The sequence below is a fragment of the Rosa rugosa genome, chromosome 5 (genome assembly GCF_958449725.1).
Source record: "Rosa rugosa chromosome 5, drRosRugo1.1, whole genome shotgun sequence".
NCBI classification, from domain to species: domain Eukaryota; kingdom Viridiplantae; phylum Streptophyta; class Magnoliopsida; order Rosales; family Rosaceae; genus Rosa; species Rosa rugosa.
Genome location: NC_084824.1, coordinates 16832675 through 16851777, shown reverse-complemented (window position 1 = coordinate 16851777; position 19103 = coordinate 16832675). Strand labels below are relative to the sequence as shown.

The 19103-nt window shown below is 38.9% G+C and overlaps 2 protein-coding genes across 2 annotated transcripts; both read right to left on the bottom strand.

Moving 5' to 3' along the window:
- Window positions 1-327: 327 nt before the first annotated feature.
- Window positions 328-2728, bottom strand: LOC133709689 (uncharacterized). The gene is made up of 3 exons (XM_062135507.1): window positions 2172-2728; window positions 848-1089; window positions 328-743 (listed from the first exon to the last, which is right to left on the bottom strand). Exons 1-3 carry the CDS (start codon window positions 2640-2642, stop codon window positions 494-496), a joined length of 963 nt encoding a protein of 320 aa, XP_061991491.1. The 5' UTR covers window positions 2643-2728; the 3' UTR covers window positions 328-493.
- A 3787-nt stretch (window positions 2729-6515) lies between these two features.
- LOC133711990 (uncharacterized) lies at window positions 6516-12935 on the bottom strand. Its single transcript, XM_062138067.1, has 3 exons — window positions 12397-12935; window positions 7065-7306; window positions 6516-6962 (listed from the first exon to the last, which is right to left on the bottom strand). The coding sequence occupies exons 1-3, from the start codon at window positions 12865-12867 to the stop codon at window positions 6710-6712; spliced, it is 966 nt and encodes a 321-aa protein (XP_061994051.1). The 5' UTR covers window positions 12868-12935; the 3' UTR covers window positions 6516-6709.
- Between the last annotated feature and the right edge of the window lie 6168 nt (window positions 12936-19103).

Here is a 19103-nt window from a genome sequence, read left to right as displayed (position 1 = left end):
AGAGTTGAAAAAAAAAAGTGACGTGTTGAAATTTTTTAACCATAACAATAGCTTCTGTATTTGATCAAACAAAAAAAAACAATAGCTTCTGTAATTATGATGTTTCAAGTCTTGTAATTTCTATGAGCTGTGCTGCTGGTATAACTGAGATCGTATAGATCACGAATTCAAATCTCATTGTCGACGGATGATGGTGAAAAAGTACGAGAAATTGTGGGTTCAAGGTTTATCCTAATTGAATGAGTAGTTATTCTTCTAGTTACGCTTCTGTTCTGCATCAACATGTGGCCCAAAAAATTCAAAGTCACTAGTAGATGAATCTCTATATGAACCAATGAAAGTCAATTCTGGTATGATTATTGACCACAACAGCTAGCTTAGCTAGTCATGAAAAGTCACAGACAAGAATGCTCAAATGCATAACAGAAACACTGGTAGCAGCGGTACAAGAACACAACAAACTGACACGCAATACACAGGGAGATGCAATGCATTACTCGAATTTCTTGATGAAGTCGTGAATGTGTTCACTGATTTCATCGGCCTTTTCTTGGTTGCTAAAATGGGCAACTCCTTCCATTACAACCACCTCTTCCAAGAACGGCACATATTTCTTGAACCTGCCATTGTGTATGAAATCCTTGGTGCCAAGAGAATTATAAACTAGGTCTTGGTCTCCCACAATGAACTTAACTGGAACTTTCACTTGAGTGCCAGTCCAGGGTGCAAAGAGTTCCCAATTTCTGCCGAGAAATAAAAAATCAACCATCAACAATACATTGGCATTTGGACATCAAAGAAGGAACTTTTAATCAGTAAACATGTAACCAGAGTTCGAAGTACATACCGGTCAAAGTTTCGGTAGTAGTTTAAGCCACCAGTGAAGCCCTTCTTCTCAAATTTGCTGACGTAGTAGTTAACATCATCCTCAGACAACCAACTTGGCAAGGGGATCGGAGCATCTGGGGGATGTCCAAAGAGTTTACCTTTAGGGAGGAAAAGCGGACCAGGGTGGCGTAAGGTCAAGAATTCCCTAATAACTCTTGCAGTACCAATTTGGGCGAACTCGGCTTCTATCTCTCCAGGCTCCTACAAGGTGAGTAAGGTGAGTAAGTAATTTCTCTATCATAATCAAATCAATTGCAATCTCAGTTTTTTGTTTCTAGAATGAACTAATTTCGATGACTCCAACAAAACTGTGTCGTAAAGTTACTACCCTCTAGAAAAATGAGGGGGTGTTCTTACAGGAATGGAGAACTAAAAAACTATTCACAACTTCATATATAAAGTGCATTTAAAATTCCGCTCCATTTTCATCTAAAATAAGTTTTGCATATAAGATGAAACCATGGTCTTCTGGAATCTAATTAGACCCGCCTCCACCACTGGATCAGAGAGTTGGAATAAACGTCATGTTTAAAGTCGAGATCAATGATACAGAACACTCTTTGCACAACAAAAGAATCTTCAATAATCAGTCAACCACTACGCAAGGCTAATTAGCTAGCTTATCTAGTCTTCCCCCACTACCGGACTTGTGACTACGAAAATTTTGATTGTATCCTGCTAGGCCTGATGTCAGGCTTGGCTGTTTGTGCCCTTATGGGCTTCTCAATGATTCTTCTTCACGACCAAAAATAGTATAATAATAATGGATTAGTATGCATTGACAAGCAGAAACTGCAGTTAGTAATAATTTAATCACTAGATACGTGTGGTATCAAGATTCATTAGCGGCATATGGTGATTGGTCATTATTTTACATCAAAATGGCAGAGAATGTCCAATACTTACATTAAATTAATCAATTTCAACAGTAGATCTTTTGTTTTTGACACTGGCGTCTTTAAATTTGAAAAGCCAACACAGCAACATATGTTTTTGTTTTTTTTTTTTTATGACCTACAGCAACGCATATGTTGTGAAATAATATGTTTGACCAAAAAAAATGGTTGTGAAATAATGATTGACCCAACAAATCAGAAAACAGAGTAATTCAGATGATTAGATAAAACAGGGGAAGAAAGATCTAAATTCTCAATTCTACTCAGGAAAAAATGAAAACTCTTTGCACCAACAAAAAAAAAACATATCCACACCAACGGAACAAGGGAAAAACTAAAATCTTATCAAAAAAAAAAAAAACAAGGGTTGGGGGAAGAAGATCAAACCTGAAATCTGCAAATATAATAGTCGTCCCCATAAGCAGCTTTCATGGATTCAATAGTCTTGCTCCGAGGATTTCTAGGAAAAAATTGCACGCTCAAGCTGACCAGAGCCTTGACTCGGTCCGGCCGAAACAGGCAAAGATACCAAGCCATGACTGCCCCCCAGTCGTGCCCGACAACGAACACCTTCTCCTGGTCGGCGGCGACGGCGTCCAATAGCTCCACGAGATCTCCCACCACGTGTAAGCAAGTGTAGCTCGACGAGTCGGCCGGCGCGTCGGTGTCGCCGAAGCCACGGAGGTCCGGTGCCACGGCTCGGTAGCCGAGCGAAGCCAAGGTCTGGATTTGTTGCCGCCATGAGTACCAGAGCTCCGGGAAGCCGTGGAGGAATAGGACAACCGGGCCTTGGCCTTTCTCGGCTACGTGCATGTTGATGCCGTTGACTTTGATCGTTCTGTGCTCTACTCCCTCCATATCTCTTCTTCTTGTTTCTCTCCTTGATGATGTTTCTGAAATCTGAACTCAGTGAGAACGGTGAGTGATGATATATATAGTGGTGGCCGTCTAGCTATTTGAGCCTTTGAGGTATATTAAAATAGATTACGTCGATGACTCTCTTGCTAGAAAGAATCGGGTTTCCGCACCGCGTGACTATAGAGACCTAAATTCTTAGGTGCGGGTTTCCCCACCACGTGATTTTAGGGTCAATCAATCAGAAAAAAGAAAATTTTCTTTCTTTTCTGAAACTGCCCCTGCTTCTTAAAGTACAATATCCAAAACACCTTCTCTACTGGGCAGTGATTGGTCCTCCCCACCACTTGGGCGTGCGGTCCGCCCCATGCAAGATTCTCTCTTTTGTATATTATGTCGATGATAACAAGAGTTTTTTTTTTTTTTTTTTAAATCAAAGGGGATGTCAACCCATCGAATGTAAAGTAGGGAATATTACAAAATGACTCACCTAAATAGTCGGGCTACAACAATATTGAGCCATGAATGAAATTTTTTAGTACCATAGTAACCTGCACTACCAGAGAAGCCTTCGAACATAGCCAAGAGTCTTCCCCAATATTATTCAAATAGCCAAAGAAACATCCTACACCAAAGGTGCTTCCCCAAGCTCAATGAAAAGATAAAAATAAAAAGTTGCAAGCTAAGTAAAAAGAGAAAATACTCTAACTAAAACATAGGCCCAAAGGCAGGGGGCCTAAACTCCAAACCCTAGATGCAGTCCCACCAAGCCTACTCGATGCTTGCAACCCCAGAACCATCTAAGCTGGAACACTGCTGCTTTTGGAATCCTCCATCAGCATAGCCATAACATTGCTACCAGCGCTCAAGTCAACACCCCCAACAGCAGACAGAAGAGCTCCGCTGGATCGAAAAACACTGCCTCTTGACCACCACGACAATCGAGCCACACCACTTCCTAGACCAAACCCACGTCCAACACCAGGATGTCTACTCTCAAAACTAGGGTCACCAAAAGATCGAACCAACTGGTCTGACACAGCAGCATCGCCCCAAGCATCGAGAGGAGAGCCTGAAGCCGTTGCCAGCGGATGCAATCCCACCAAATGTAACCTTATGTCCCCACGAAGTAGAGAAGCCAAAATTCTATTTCTCTGGTGCTTGAAGCCTGGCAATGTCGTCAACACTGTCTACTTTGCCGCCATCAAGAGGAGAAGCAAGAAATAAGACGAGAACGAAAAGTCCGCCATCAGAGAGAAAACGGAAAGAGCCATATTTTGCAATTAAGGTTGAGTGTTTCTTGTTTATTCTAGGAGATGATATTCACACGCCGTTATAAATTACTGATTACATACCCTTTTGTGTGTTAATTAGAACATAAAAAGGTGTGTCATTAGTATTTTTAATGGAAAATAATGTGTTAATATCACTTTTCCCTCGGTTTAGGATTTGTATTTGGGCTCTTTGGGCCTGCTGTCCTTTTTGGGCTTTTATTGAAGTTGCTTATAGACCAAAAACAACATTGCATGTATAACATATTGTAAATTTGTAACTAACCCGGCCCATAGTCCTATAAGGCCATCTCCAACCCAAAGGGCTAAAAATAGCCTTGAATTCTGTACTATTCATTGATCTGACATCAACCGTCTCCAACCCGTCAAGACTAAATTATAACCCTATTTTAACATTTTGGATATGTTATATATATATATATAAAGTCAATTGACTTATAGTAATTGAAATAATTTTTATGATAAAAAATCTTTTTTCGGTTGTATTTCTTTTTTAAAGATAATTAAAAATATCTTTAGCTAATTTTGAAATGGAATAAAACTGGAATCATATTTTTAATATTTATTTTATTCATGACAAAAGCATTTAAAAGTTACACAACAAAGTAAGAAAATGCAAACACTTGTCAGTGACGATGAGTGCTTCATCTTCCAACGGTGACCAATTCACACTTCTTTTCGACGAACTAGTCATTTTCGATAAAAGTAAAATAAATAAGAGATTAAGAATAGGGAGAAAATGAAAGATTTAGAACAGAGAGATATATATGAGGGAGTAGAAGGAAGATGTGAAAAAGAATGTTGAAGTCATATGCATTTATAGTGTAAAAGTTTTTTTTTTTTTTTAAACAAACCAACGGCTATAACCAACTGCTAAAAAAAACAAAACAAAACCAAACCAACTGCTATAAAAAAAAATTAAAAAAACCTAACCAACGACTATTTTAAAAAAATAAAAAAAATTACCCAACGACTAGTTGCTGACGTCATGCTTTTGTCAGCCTCCACTACCAGATGTGGGCCAGCATGATTCTAATCCAATTTTTTTCAAGGGCCAAAGGGCTCTCCTTAGGGCTATTTTTAGCCCTTTAACCTCACATTTGCCCCTCATATTTGGCACTTTGGCCCTTAACATCATGGGTTGGAGTTGAATTTGGCTAAAATTTGCCCCTTTAGCACTTTGAACTAATGGGTTTGAGGTGGCCTAAGGCCTTCTCCAACCTCTCTTCCTAAAGTGCTAAAGGGCCAAAATAAAGCCCTTTTGGACTCCAACCCAAAAACTTAAGGGCCAAAAGGCCAAATTGGAGGGCTAAATATAGCCCTATGAGTAGCACTTTGGCCCTTGAAAAAAATGGATCAGATTGATGGTGGCCCACGGGCTTTAGTGGATGCTGACGGGAGCATGACGTCAGCAACGGCTAGTTGTTGACGTCAGCTAGCCGTTGGGTTTTTTTATTGTTTTTTTATAAGTAGCCGTCAGTTAGTTTTTTTTTTTTTAATAACTTTTACACTATAAATACATATGACTTCAACATTCTTTTTCACATCTTCCTTCTACTTCCTCATATATATCTCTCTATTCTAAATCTTTTATTTTCTCCCTATTCTTAATCTCTCATTTATTTTTTGTTTAAACACTTTCGAAATGAGTTCTAATTTGTTCAATAAGTGGCAAGAAAGGTTACGCGCAGAAGAGGAAGAGGATGAAGAAGACGATGAAGAAGATGAAGAGATGGAAATGCATGCAACACAAGTTATGACGACGGCAGCTACTTGGTTGGCAAATAACCAACTCCGTCCACAACCGCAATGGGGTGGGTCGGCTCCCGGGCGCAAATACATCACTCGATTTCGCTCCCGTGCGAACGATGATCTTATGCAAAAGTACTTTGTCAAAAATCCGGTGTACCCACCAGAAATATTCAAACGCCGCTACCGAATGACGCGTGAAGTTTTCCTTCGCGTACTATACGATGTCCAGTCAGCCAACCCATACTTCAGGCAAAAACGTGACAAAATATATTTTAGGGCTATAATTTAGCCATGACGGGTTGGAGATGGTTGATGTCAGATCAATTAATAGTACAGAATTTAGAGCTAAAATTTAGCCCCATGGCTATTTTTAGCCCTTTGGGTTGGAGATGGCCTAAGAGAGCTCCGTAGCTAACCACCAAATGCTATGTGAATTCCATACTAAAAATAGAACAGAAACTTTGACAAACATAAAATGCAAAAGGAGTTTGAAATTTTGTCCGGAACTTGAAAAAAAAAATACAATGATTGATTTTTTAATAAATGTAAAAAAAATGTTGGAGTTGGAAAAAAAAAAATAATGTGTTTAAATTTTTTAACCAAATAGCTTCCGTAATTTTGATGATTCAAGTCTTAAGAAAAGACAATTTCTATGAGCTGTGCTGCACGTATAACTGAGATCATATACATCACGAATTCAAATCTCATTGTCGACGGATGATGTTGAAAAAGTACGAGAAATTGTGGGTTCAAGGTTTATCCTAATTGAATGAGTAGTAATTCTTCTAATTACGCATCTGTTCTGCATCAATCAATATCGTGGCCCAATAACTTCGAAGTCACTAATAGATGAGTCTCTTTATGAACCAATGAAAATCAATTCTGGTATGCTTATTGACGACAACAGCTAGCTTAGCTAGCTATGAAAAGTCACAGACAAGAATGCTAAAATGCATAACAGAAACACTGGTAGCAGCGGTACAAGAACACAACAAACTGACACAATACACAGGGAGATGCAATGCATTACTCGAATTTCTTGATGAAGTCGTGAATGTGTTCACTGATTTCATCAGCCTTTTCTTGGTTGATAAAATGGGCAACTCCTTCCATTACAACCACCTCCTCTTCCAAGAGCGGCACATATTTCTTGAACTCGCCATTGTGTATGAAATCCTTGGCGCCAAGAGAATTATAAACTAGGTCCTGGTCTCCCACAATGAACTTAACTGGAACTTTCACTTGAGCGCCAGTCCAGGGTGCAAGGAGTTCCCAATTTCTGCCGAGAAATAAAACCAACCATCAACATTACATTGGCATTTGGACATCAAAGAAGGAACTTCTAATCAGTAAACATGTAACCAGAGTTTGAAGTACAGACCGGTCAAGGTTTCGGTAGTAGTTTATGCCACCAGTGAAGCCTTTCTTCTCAAATTTACTGACGTAGTAGTTAACATCATCCTCAGACAACCAACTTGGCATGGCGATCGGAGTATCTGGGGGATGTCCAAAGAGGTTACCTTTACGGAGGAAAAGCGGACCAGGGTGGCGAAAGGACAACAATTCCCTAATAACTCTTGCAGTACCAATTTGGGCGAACTCGGCTTCTATCTCTCCAGGCTCCTACAAGGTGAGTAAGTAATTTGTCTATCATAATCAAATCAATTAGAATCTCAATTTTTGTTTCTAGAATGAACTAATTTCGATGACTCCAACAAAACTGTGTCGTCAAGTTACTACCCTCTAGAAAAATGGTAATACAACATGATGTAAAATGAGTGGGAATGGGGGTGTTCTTACGGGGTGTTCTTACAGGAATGGAGAATTCAAAAACTATTCACAACTTCATATATAAAGTGCATTTAAAATCCCGCTCCATTTTCATCTAAAATTATTTACTAACTTTTGCATATCAGATGAAACCATGGTCTTCTGCAAACAGTACCCGACCTTTGGCCCATTAGTAACTTTAGTACCTGACAAAAAAAAAGGGGCTAAAGTATGTTTAGTCCCTGTACTATGCCTCTCTCATCGTTTCAGTCCCTGACATTCCAATTTAATCTGAAAAGTCCCTGAGGTCTCAATTTCCGTCTAATAGGTCCTTTCTACGGGAAATTAGGAATTGGTCTTGGGTGAAATGTCCAATATACCCCTCAGTTTATTTTTTTTTTTTTTTTTTTTTTTTTCCTTTTTAATTTATTTTTTTCCTTTTTAATTTCTTTTTTTTTCTTTTTTCTTTTTCCTTTTTAATTTCATTTTTCCTTTTTTTTTTTTCCTTTTTCCATTTTAATTTTTTTTTTTTTTCTTTTTCCTTTTTAATTTCTTTTTTCATTTTTTTTCATTTTTCCTTTTTAATTTCTTTTTTGCTATTTCTTCTTTTTTTCTTGTTCCTTTATAATTTTTTTTCCTTTTTAAGTTCTTTTTTCTTTTTCGTTTTGCCTACTTTCTACTTCCTCAATCCATCAATCCCATTCCGATCAAACTCCACAACCCATCTGTTTCCCAATCAGCTCGGAAATTCGCCGCTAAACCACTCTTCTCTTGTTTTCACAGCCTACTTCTCTCTCTCCCACTCAAATCCCACTTTATCTCTCCACATCAAGCCTCAATTTGGAAACTTTTCACTGAAAATTACCATTTTTTAACTTTTCACTGAAAACTACCATTTTTTCAAACTCTGAGGTTTTTGGGTCTAGCTCAAAATGGTGATTTGGTTTTGGGTTTGGTTGAAATGGTGGTTTTTGATGGCCAAGTTGACAAAAACCAGAAGTGAAGAAGAAGAATAGTGATGGAAAAGAAAAATGGTCGCTGGCGTGGAGAACAAGAATTGGGGTTTAGGGTCGATCTGGATTGGTTCGCCGACGTGGCACTACTGATGCAGCAGAATACGATGGTCATTAAAAAGGAAAAAGAAAAAAGAAAAAAAAGGAAAAAAGAAATTAAAAAGAAAAAAAATTAAAATGGAAAAAGGAAAAAAATAAAAATAAAAGAAAAAAAAGGAAAAAAGAAATTAAAAAGGAAAAAAAAAATTTTAAATGGAAAAAGGAAAAACAGAAAAATAAAAGGAAAAAGAAAAAAAAAGAAATTAAAAAGGAAAAAGAAAAAAGAAACAAGAAAAAAAGAAATTAAAAAGGAAAAAGAAAAAAGAAATTAAAATGGAAAAAGGAAAAAAATAAAAATAAAAAAGGAAAAAGGAAAAAGAAAAAAGAAATTAAAAAGGAAAAAGAAAAAAAGGGAAAAAATAAATTAAAAAGAAAAAAAAGAAAAAAGAAATAACTGAGGGGTATATTGGACATTTCACCCATGGTCAATTTCTAATTTCCCGCGGAAAAGACCTATTAGACGGAAATTGAGACTTCAGGGACTTTTCAGATTAAATTGGAATGTCAGGGACTGAAACGATGAGAGAGGCATAGTACAGGGACTAAACAAACTTTATCCCAAAAAAAAATATCACTTTGATACCTGAAGTTCGGACCTCAACCCAATATTAATACCTTAAACACTGTTGGCCATTACGGTGTTAGCCACGTGGCAAACCTTGAGGGGTATTCTCGTCCCTTCACTCAATCTCTTCTTCTTCCTCTCACTTTCTTCGTCTTCTTCTTCCTCCCAACTTTGATCTCTTCTTCTTCCTCAAGCTCAGATTTCCAATCTAGACACCCACACCATGCCAATCGAATCTCGCCGCACAATCCACCATTCTTCGTCGCCATAACCCTCGCTCAAACTTCACCCGAAACAAGGCTGAGAGAGAAAGAAAAAGGTTCATACTCGGCGGCCATAGAAGGAGTTCAGGTCTGAAATTGGACGAGGTCTATGGTAGAGCCAGGTACTACCCATTGCTTCACCTTCATTCCCAAATTTCATCGTCTCTCTTTTCAACTCTTAATGCTCAATCTCCCATTGCAATTCGCAGTCCTTTGCCAGAAACATATGATGAATTTGAGGTGGAAGAGGAGGAAGAAGAAAACTTTTCTTGCTATTTGGAACAAATAGCTTCCTCTCCTCATCGCTGACGTCTTTTGGGGTCAGATCGTCCAGCCGGCAACTCAGGAAAGGGAATTGAAACCGGAAAGCTTTGTGTTTTTGACGAATTTCGGTTGTTCTTCGACGAATTCCGGTGACTGATTGGGATGCATGAGGCATAGTAATCACTCTCCTCTTCACGCTCTACATGATGGGTATCACTGGTTTTTGAATTCGATCAAGTTTTGATTAACTGGGTTTTGGTTGGTTTCGGGGTCTGACACAAGTACCATCGCCGGTAGCTTTTTTGGTTTCGTTGCTTCACCGTTGACGGTGTGTGAGGTATAAAACTCGATCTTCTTTTGATACTCTATGTGTTGGTGTCATTGGTTTCGAGTTTCTGGTTTGATTGGCATTCTAGAGGAAGAACTGGGGCTTGGTGACGTTCAATTTAAGAATCTGTGTAGTGGAGTGCAAATCCGAGCGTGATTGGATGATAGCAAGGTGTTGGCTTCGAAGTTAGAAAGCTCATGTTTAGTGATCGTGTTTGAAACAAGACACAATAGCAATAACCATGATTAACACAGTGAAGGTAAATTTCGATTCTCACACTCCATGTGTATTGCGACTGTTCTTCTCGGTGCAGAAATGGAATGGGTTTGTGGATATATGATTATTGTTGGCTCTATTGTATTTTGATTGATTATGCTGGAGAATGAGATTGGCATGTTGATTAGCTGCTGTACTGAGAACCGAAAAATATGGAAATTGGGTTGTTGTTATAATCTTGGATTAAGTGCGTTACTAGAAATGTGATATTAGTTGAGTTTGGTCATGAATTAGAAAGAGATAATGAAGGAAAAACATGAGTGGGTGCCCTTGTATTCCGGGTTTTGATATTCAAAAGTTGGGAGGAAGAAGAAGACGAAGAAAGTGAGAGGAAGAAGAAGAGATTGAGTGAAGAGACAAGAATACGCCTCAAAGATTGACACATGGCTAACGCCGTAACGGCCAACAGTTTTTAGGTACTAATATTGGGTCGAGGTCCAAACTTCAAGTATCAAAGTGATATTTTTTTTTTTTTGTCAGGTACTAAAGTTACTAATGGGCCAAGGTCGGGTACTGTTTGCATTTTTTTCCCAAAATTATTTACTAACTTTTGCATATCAGATGAAACCATGATCTTCTGGAATCTAATTAGACCCGACTCCACCGCTGGAGAGAGTTGGAATAAACGTTATGTTTAAAGTCGAGACCAATGATACAGATTACAGAACACTCTTGCACAACAAAAGAATCTTCAATAATCAGTCAACCACTACACAAGGTTAGCTAGCTTATCTAGTCTTCCCCCACTATTGGGCTTGTGACCACGAAAGCTTTGATTGTATCCTGCTAGGCCTGATTTCAGGCTAAGCTGTTTGTGCCCTTAGAGCATCAGCAATGGGGACCTATATTTGGGTCCAAACTCAAAATTTGAGTCCAAAGTGTAGGAATTGAGCTGCAGTGGGTCGGAAAAAATTGGACCTAATATTGCCGGAGACCCAAATGTGAGAGCAAATATGATCCAGTCTTGGACCCAAAAAAATTTGGACCCAAATTTGTGGGACCCGCCACGTTCTGTTTGCTTATGCATGCAAGGACATGCAAGTGAGGTTTGGAGACAGAAAAGCTACAGCACGTGGCCTATGAGATCAGAAAAAAATGGGACCCACACTTATTTGAACCCAACGGCTCTTGCTGTGTTTAATTAAAGGCCAAGATTGAATGTTTAATTCAATCTAACGGCCAGAAATAGATTCAATTAATTATATATAAATTTCTTTTACAGTTTTTTTTTTTTTTTTTTTTTTTTGAGAAATGTATAATTTTGATTTTTTTTATATTGTAATGAATAAATTTAATGAATGTTATGTTTAATGTTTGATGATTAACTTTTATTTATACTAATTTGTTAGGCATTTTTTTTTAATGTAAGTTATATATGTGTGTGTGTGTCTATATATATATATATATATATTAAAACAAACATAAAGTAGAAGACTCAAATATGAATCTGTTCCACAGTGGCAAGATTTGTGTTTTGGACCCAAAATTGAGTCTAAAAAAATAAGTCCAAAATATGGGTCCTAAAATAAGTCCTGCACCACTGCAGCACCCAGTAAAAGTAAGTCCTTTTGTACACTATTCAGATGAACTCAGATTACTATTCCAGCTTATTTGGACCCAAATTTGAGTCCAAAAAATGAGTCTCCACTGCTGATGCTCTTACGGGCTTCTGAATGATATACTATAATCCAAGTATGCATTGACAAGCAGAAACTGCAGTTAATAATAATTTAATCACTAGATACATGCGGGATCAAGATCCATTAGAGGCATATGACCAAAAAAAGATCCATTAGAGGCATAGAGTGATTGGTCATTATTTTACATCAAAATGGCAGAGAATATCCAATACTTACATTAAAATAATCAATTTCAACAGTAGATATTTTGTTTTTGACTGACGTCTTTAAATTTGAAAAGGTCATACAGCAACACACACTGACACACACACACACACACACATATATATATATATATATATATATATATATATATTTTTTATACTCGGGAAAAGAATGAAAGCTCTTTGCACCAAAAAAAAAAAAAAAAAGCATATCCATACCAACGGATTAAGCGAAAAACTAAAATCTTATGAACCAAAAAAAAAAAAAAAGGGTAGGGGGAGAAGATCAAACCTGAAATCTGCACATATAATAGTCGTCCCCATAAGCAGCTTTCATGGATTCAACAAACTTCATCTGAGGATTTCTAGGAAAGAATTGCACGCTCAAGTTGACCAGAGCCTTGACTCGGTCCGGCCGAAACAGGCAGAGATACCAAGCCATGATTGCCCCCCAGTCGTGCCCGACCACGAACACCTTCTCCTGGTCGCCGGCGACGGCGTCCAATAGCGCCATGAGATCTCCCACCACGTGGAAGCAAGTGTAGCTCGACGAGTCGGCCGGCGCGTCGGTGTCGCCGAAGCCGCGGAGGTCCGGCGCCACGGCTCGGTAGCCGAGCGAGGCCAGGGTCTGGATTTGGTGCCTCCATGAGTACCAGAGCTCCGGGAAGCCGTGGAGGAATAGGACCACCGGGCCTTGACCTTTCTCGGCTACGTGCATGTTGATTCCGTTGACTTTGATCGTTCTGTGCTCTACTCCCTCCATATCTCTTCTTCTTGTTTCTCTCCTTGTTGATGTTCCAGAAATCTGAACTCAGTGAGAACGGTGAGTGATGATATATATATATAGTGGTGGTCCTCTAGCTATTTGAGCCTTTGAGGTATATCTATTTTATATATTATGTCGATGATACCGAGAGAGGTTTTTTTTTTTTTTTTTTTTGGCTCTCTAGCTATCTGAGCCTTTGAGGTATACCGTATACGGTATATCTATTTTGTATAGGGCGAGTCTAGTTAGACCTCCTAATTTGCTATTTTTGTAAAAAAAAAAAAAACTACAAGTGAATATTGCAACTGTCTGCAATCCCAATAGAGTTCCAATGCGATATGTTTACACTATTTCTTTACAGATCCAATATGTTTTATCCGTGGTCTCTCTATCAAACTTAAGGAACTATGAATTAATTTATATTAATCTTTCATTTAGCAACAAAGGCAATCCAATGGGTTATTTCTAAATAAATTTGAGCAACGGAGGTAGCGAAAATTAGTATTCTACAATCCTTTACTAAAGAAATATAATTTCTATTCTCATTATCAACATGCAAACTTTGTTTTGCAACCAAACAATTAACTCAAACCAATTCCTCTTTTTTTCTTTCTTTTCTTTGCGAATATTTGTTTTTGGTCTTGCACCGCCGACCAAATCGTGGAAGCTTTGCGGTGAACTTGGTACCCGGCAACCAACTCGAGCTGAAGATATAAATGAATGGAATAGGAAGTTGATAAAATGGTATTCAATTATGTAAAATAAAAATAAGGGTAAGTTAGGAAATTTGATGGACAAAAATAAAGGAGGAGGTGTTTGGACCCAAAATAAGCATTTTGGCCTGACAAGGCGTGTCTTGGAGAAATTGTGCCAATGTCAGTGGCTCAAGCTATATATTGTCGACAAGTTCGAAATATATATTTAGAGGCTAAATAAAGCCTACTATGGAAGTATGACAAGTCAACTTTAGCATATTTTCCTACTTCGGCTAGGAAAAACCGAGCTAGACAAGGAAGGAGGGGTGGCAGACTAACCAAATGAAATCGAAATGTGCTGAAACTTTCCAGATCCATTCTAGACAGCCCAAGGATCATTTATTATGAAGAGTGCAAGAGCCTTTTTTGAGTGGAAGGCCTTCAAACAATCAGCCCAATTTTCTACAGAAGCAAAACTGGAAAACTGGACCTGTAAGAGGTCCAGCAGCATTTTCGGCCCAACCACATGGAATAAAAATCTTAAAATTTTTCAGGATGATCTACACTCATAGTGGAACATTTCATATGAAGAAGTCGAAGGCATATAATGAAGTCTTGTTGGAGAAATAATTGAAGGAATAAAGGGGCAGAAACTGACCTAAAACCAGCTCAATATTCACATGTTCATGTTTCCTACCCACATGAAGAAAGCTAGATGCTTTTCTATTTTTCCTTGGATATATTTTTCTTCTACAATCTCTTTAATAGATCATCACCACTTCCATGTTGCTGCACATTCATGCTTTGCTTTCATTTCATCTTTTCTCTATCTTTTCCATATTTTACAAGTGAACTTAGATCTACTTTCATTATTTTTCTTCCACTCATCATTCCACTCTTCTTTTTCTTCCCTATATAAACACATTCTCCTCTCATTCTAAGACACACAAACACATTCACAACATCAAAACATCTCTAAGATGATCTAAGTTCTCTCTAGAGCAAACCTCTCTAAGAGCAACTCCTCTCCTTCTCTTTCTCTTAGCGGTGATCACACTCCTAGTCCTAGTCTTCTCAGAAGCCGACTTTCAGTGCCACCAAACCCTCTGTCAACGTACTTCGGTCCTAGTCTCCTCGGGAGCCGACGGTAGTGCCGCGACCACAACGGTTACAGAACCAGCCAAGCAAGGGTAACGCCCTAGCAACCCAGCCAAGCTAAAGTCACGCTTTAGCAAGTTCTCCTCACTTCCCAGTGGTTCTCGCTCTGCTCGATCTACAACATCGAGTATCGATTGTGATTTTCAAGAAGTTCAGCAAAGTCCTCACCACGAGGCACAAAGAATCCCACGACGAGGTTGGTGCTCTCCTCGTCTACAATCGCTTGATAGAAGTCAGGTCAAGGGACACCCCCGACGACCGCACCCGAACGGTGCTGGCACGCCCGCGCAAGAAAAGAGACTGTTGACCAGCTGCAACAAAATTGGAGCCAAACAGGAGGTATAAAAAGCAAATTGGGAGGTCTGAATAGAACCACCATTTTGTATATTATGTCGATAATAGCAAGAGAGCGAGTTTTTTTTTTTTTTTTTTTTAATCAAAGGGGGTGTCAACCCATGGGATGTAAAGTACGAAACATTACAAAATGACTCACCCAAACAGTCGGACTACAACAATATTGAGTCATGAATAAAAAACTTAAAGTAAAGACCTAGACTAATCAAACATAATGTAATCTGAGAAATAAGGCTTCAAGTACCACAGTAACCTGACACTATAAGGGAAGCCTTCGAACACAGCCAAGAGTCTTCCCCAATTTTATTCAAATACCCAAAGAAACACCCTACACTGAAGGCGCTTCCCCGGGCTCAATGAAAAGATAAAAATAAAAAGTGGCTGCCCGCTAAGCGAACTAGCTGCAAGCTAAGTAAAAAGAGAAAAAAAAAAAAAAAAAAAGGGGCTGTGACCACTAGCCCAATTTTAACCAAAAAATTGCCCACTTGCTCCACTAAAAGTTTTTTACTCCCATCTACCCAATCTAATATCTATTGACAGTATTGCCCTTTTAATTAACAACCTACACCTTTCAGACTCCTCTTCGACTCCTCTCAAACTCTCTCTCTCTCTCTCTCTCTCTCTCTCTTCATGTCTGCAGATCTGGATCGGCGGAAATTTCCGGTCATCCAACGAACATGAGGGAGAACAACGGGTTTGGGTTTGAATTACATAGCTTTAAGCAAACAGTTGCTACAGTACTTTGAGCCCTGTTTCAACAGCTTGCCTCGGCCCTCCGGCATTGATCCCATAGCTTTAAGCAAACAGTTGTTACAGTACTTTGAGTAGCACACCAAGCACCACTCCCTCTCCTTCAATCTGTTCCCTTTTCCACACCTGCTACAAATCCCTCTCTTACTCGCTACCTTCAGCGGCGAGGCCCAAGCAACCAGCGATCCCACCGGCTCCGATTGCGGCGACGAGGACCGGTCGCTGTCGTGTTCTGTCTCCTATTCTCTCGGCGTGTTGAAAGTCACGACCGCCGCTCTCTTTCCTCCTCCGACGTCGTCCTCGACCGGTTTCGGCTCCAAGTTCGAGTCCTGAGCTGAAACCTACCAAAAACGACGTCGAAGTCTGCCACGGGAAGCCGTGGAGGAATAGGACAACCGGGCCTTGGCCTTTCTCGACTACGTGCATGTTGATGCCGTTGACTTTGATCGTTCTATGCTCTACTCCGTCCATATCTCTTCTTCTTGTTTCTCTCCTTGATGATGTTTCTGAAATCTGAACTCAGTGAGAACGGTGAGTGATGATATATATAGTGGGAGCAGTGCTACAGACACCAAAAAAATATACCAAAAAGCAATACCAAATGACATGGCGTCTGAGTTGGCGTCTTACGTGTCATGACATTCAATTTAATAATTTCCTGCAAATTTCATTGATTTTATCTAGAAAACTAATTCATCAGTAAAAAAGAAGAACGTGATTCACCAAACAACCAGATCTGCTACCGCCCTTCCTCAAACAAAACAACCACATCTGCAGAATCAAAAGAGCAAAGAAATCTAGAGAATAGCGCAAAGAAAGTACATCAAATCTGGGAGACTGTATATATAATAGTACAACTATTTCTTTCTCCCTCTAACAATATGAGAATTCATATTAAATTCATTTGAAACCCAGTAGAGATGGATTTGGCCATCAATTGAAAATCACCATTTCTCATTTACTCCATCACAACATATCTCTATTTCCAGCAGGATGAAACCCACCACCACTAACCGTATATAATAGATCATTATTCAATTGCCAATAAACTAATGAATTAAGCCATACACAACTTTTTATTCTATTTACTCTGTTTTGGTTGATCGCCTTTTCCTACAATTGCATGTTAAAGTCTCCATGATTTAAGGGGTTGGTTTAGGATTCTTCATTAGGGTTGATTTAGGGTTCTTCATTCATTTTGTTGTTGATTATCATATACATTTTTTTTCTAATTAAACAACACTAACTTTTAATTATTGATATTTCCATTTTAAAGAATAAAAATAAAATATAAGAATACATGCTAAAAATAGTTTGATGATATGGCACCTGCCACATCATTTGGTATTGATATTTGGTATAATTATTTGGGATCTCAAGCATTTTTGATATAGTGGTGGCCGTCTAGCTATTTGAGCCTTTGAGGTATATCTATTTTGTATATTATGTCGATGAGTCTCTTGCTATTTTCTATAGAGAAATTCTTAGGTGGGGGTTTCCCCACCAAGTGACTTTAGGGCCAACCAATCAGAAGAAAGAAAATTCTCTATTTTCTGAAACTGTTTCTGCTTCCTAAAGTGCAATACCCAAAACACCCCCCCTGCTGGGCAGTGATTGGTCCGCCTCACCACGTGGCCGTGCGGTCCACCCCATGCAAGATTCTCTCTTTTGTATATTATGTCGATGATAGCAAGAGTTTTTTTTTTTTTTTAAATCAAAAGGGATTTCAACCCATCGAATGTAAAGTATGGAATATTACAAAATGACTCACCTGAACAGTCGGGCTACAACAATATTGAGCCATGAATGAAATTTTTCAGTACTATAGTAACCTGCACTACCAGGGAAGCCTTCGAACACAGCCAAGAGTCTTCCCCAATATTATTCAAATACCCAAAGAAACATCCTACACCAAAGGTGCTTCCCCAAGCTCAATGAAGAGATAAAAATAAAAACTGGCAGCCCGCCAACACAACTAGCTGCAAGCTAAGTAAAAAGAGAAAAAAAACTCTAACTAAAACACAGGCCCAAAGGCAGGGGGACTAAACTCCAAACCCTAGACGCAGTCCCACCAAGCCTACTCGATGCTTGCAACCCCAGAACCATCTAAGCTAGAACACTGCCGCTTTTGGAATCCTCCATCAGCAGAGACATAACATTGTTGCGAGCGCTCAAGTCAACAACCCCAACAGCAGACAGAAGAGCTCTGCTGGATCGAAAAACACTGCCTCTCGACCACCCTGGCAATCGAGCCACACCACTTCCTAGACCAAACCAACGTCCAACACCAGGCTGTCTACTCTCAAAACTAGGGTCACCAAAAGATCGAACCAACTGGTCCAACACAGCAGCACTGCCCCAAGCATCGGGAGGAGAGCCCGAAGCCGTTGCCAGCGGATGCAATCCCACCAAATGTAACCTTATGTCCCCACGAAGTAGAGAAGCCAAAATCCGATTTCTCTGGGGCTTGAAGCCGGGCAATGTCGTCAACACTGTCTACTTTGCCGCCATCAAAAGGAGAAGCAAGAAATAAGGCGAGAACGAAAAGTCCCACCATCAGAGAGAAAACGGAAAGAGCCATATTTTGCAATTAAGGTTGAGTGTTTCTTGTTTATTCTAGGAGATGATATTCACACGCCGTTATAAATTACTGATTACATACCCTTTTATATGTTAATTAGAACATAAGGTGTGTCATTAGTATTTTTAATGGAAAATAGTGTGTGGATATCACTTTTCCCTCGGTTTAGGATTTGTATTTGGGCTCTTTGGGCCTGCTGTCCTTTTTGGGCTTTTATTGAAGTTGCTTATAGACCAAAAACAACATTGCATGTATAACATTTTGTAAGTTTGAAACTAACCCCATAGTCCTATAAGAGAGCTCCGTAGCTAACCACCAAATGCTATGTGATTTCCAGACTAAAAAATATAACAGAAACTTTGACAAAAATAAAATGCAAAAGGAGTTTGAAATTTTGTCCGGAACTTGAAAAAAAAAATACAATGATTGCTTTTTTAAAAAATGCAAAACATATGTTGGAGTTGGAAAAGAAAAATAATGTGTATAAATTTTTTAACCAAAACAATAACTACCGTAATTTTGATGATTCAAGTCTTAAGAAAAGACAATTTCTATGAGCAGTGCTGCTGGTATAACTGAGATCATATATATCACGAATTCAAATCTCATTGTCGACGGATGATGTTGAAAAAGTACGAGAAATTGTGGGTTCAAGGTTTATCCTAATTGAATGAGTAGTTATTCTTCTAATTACG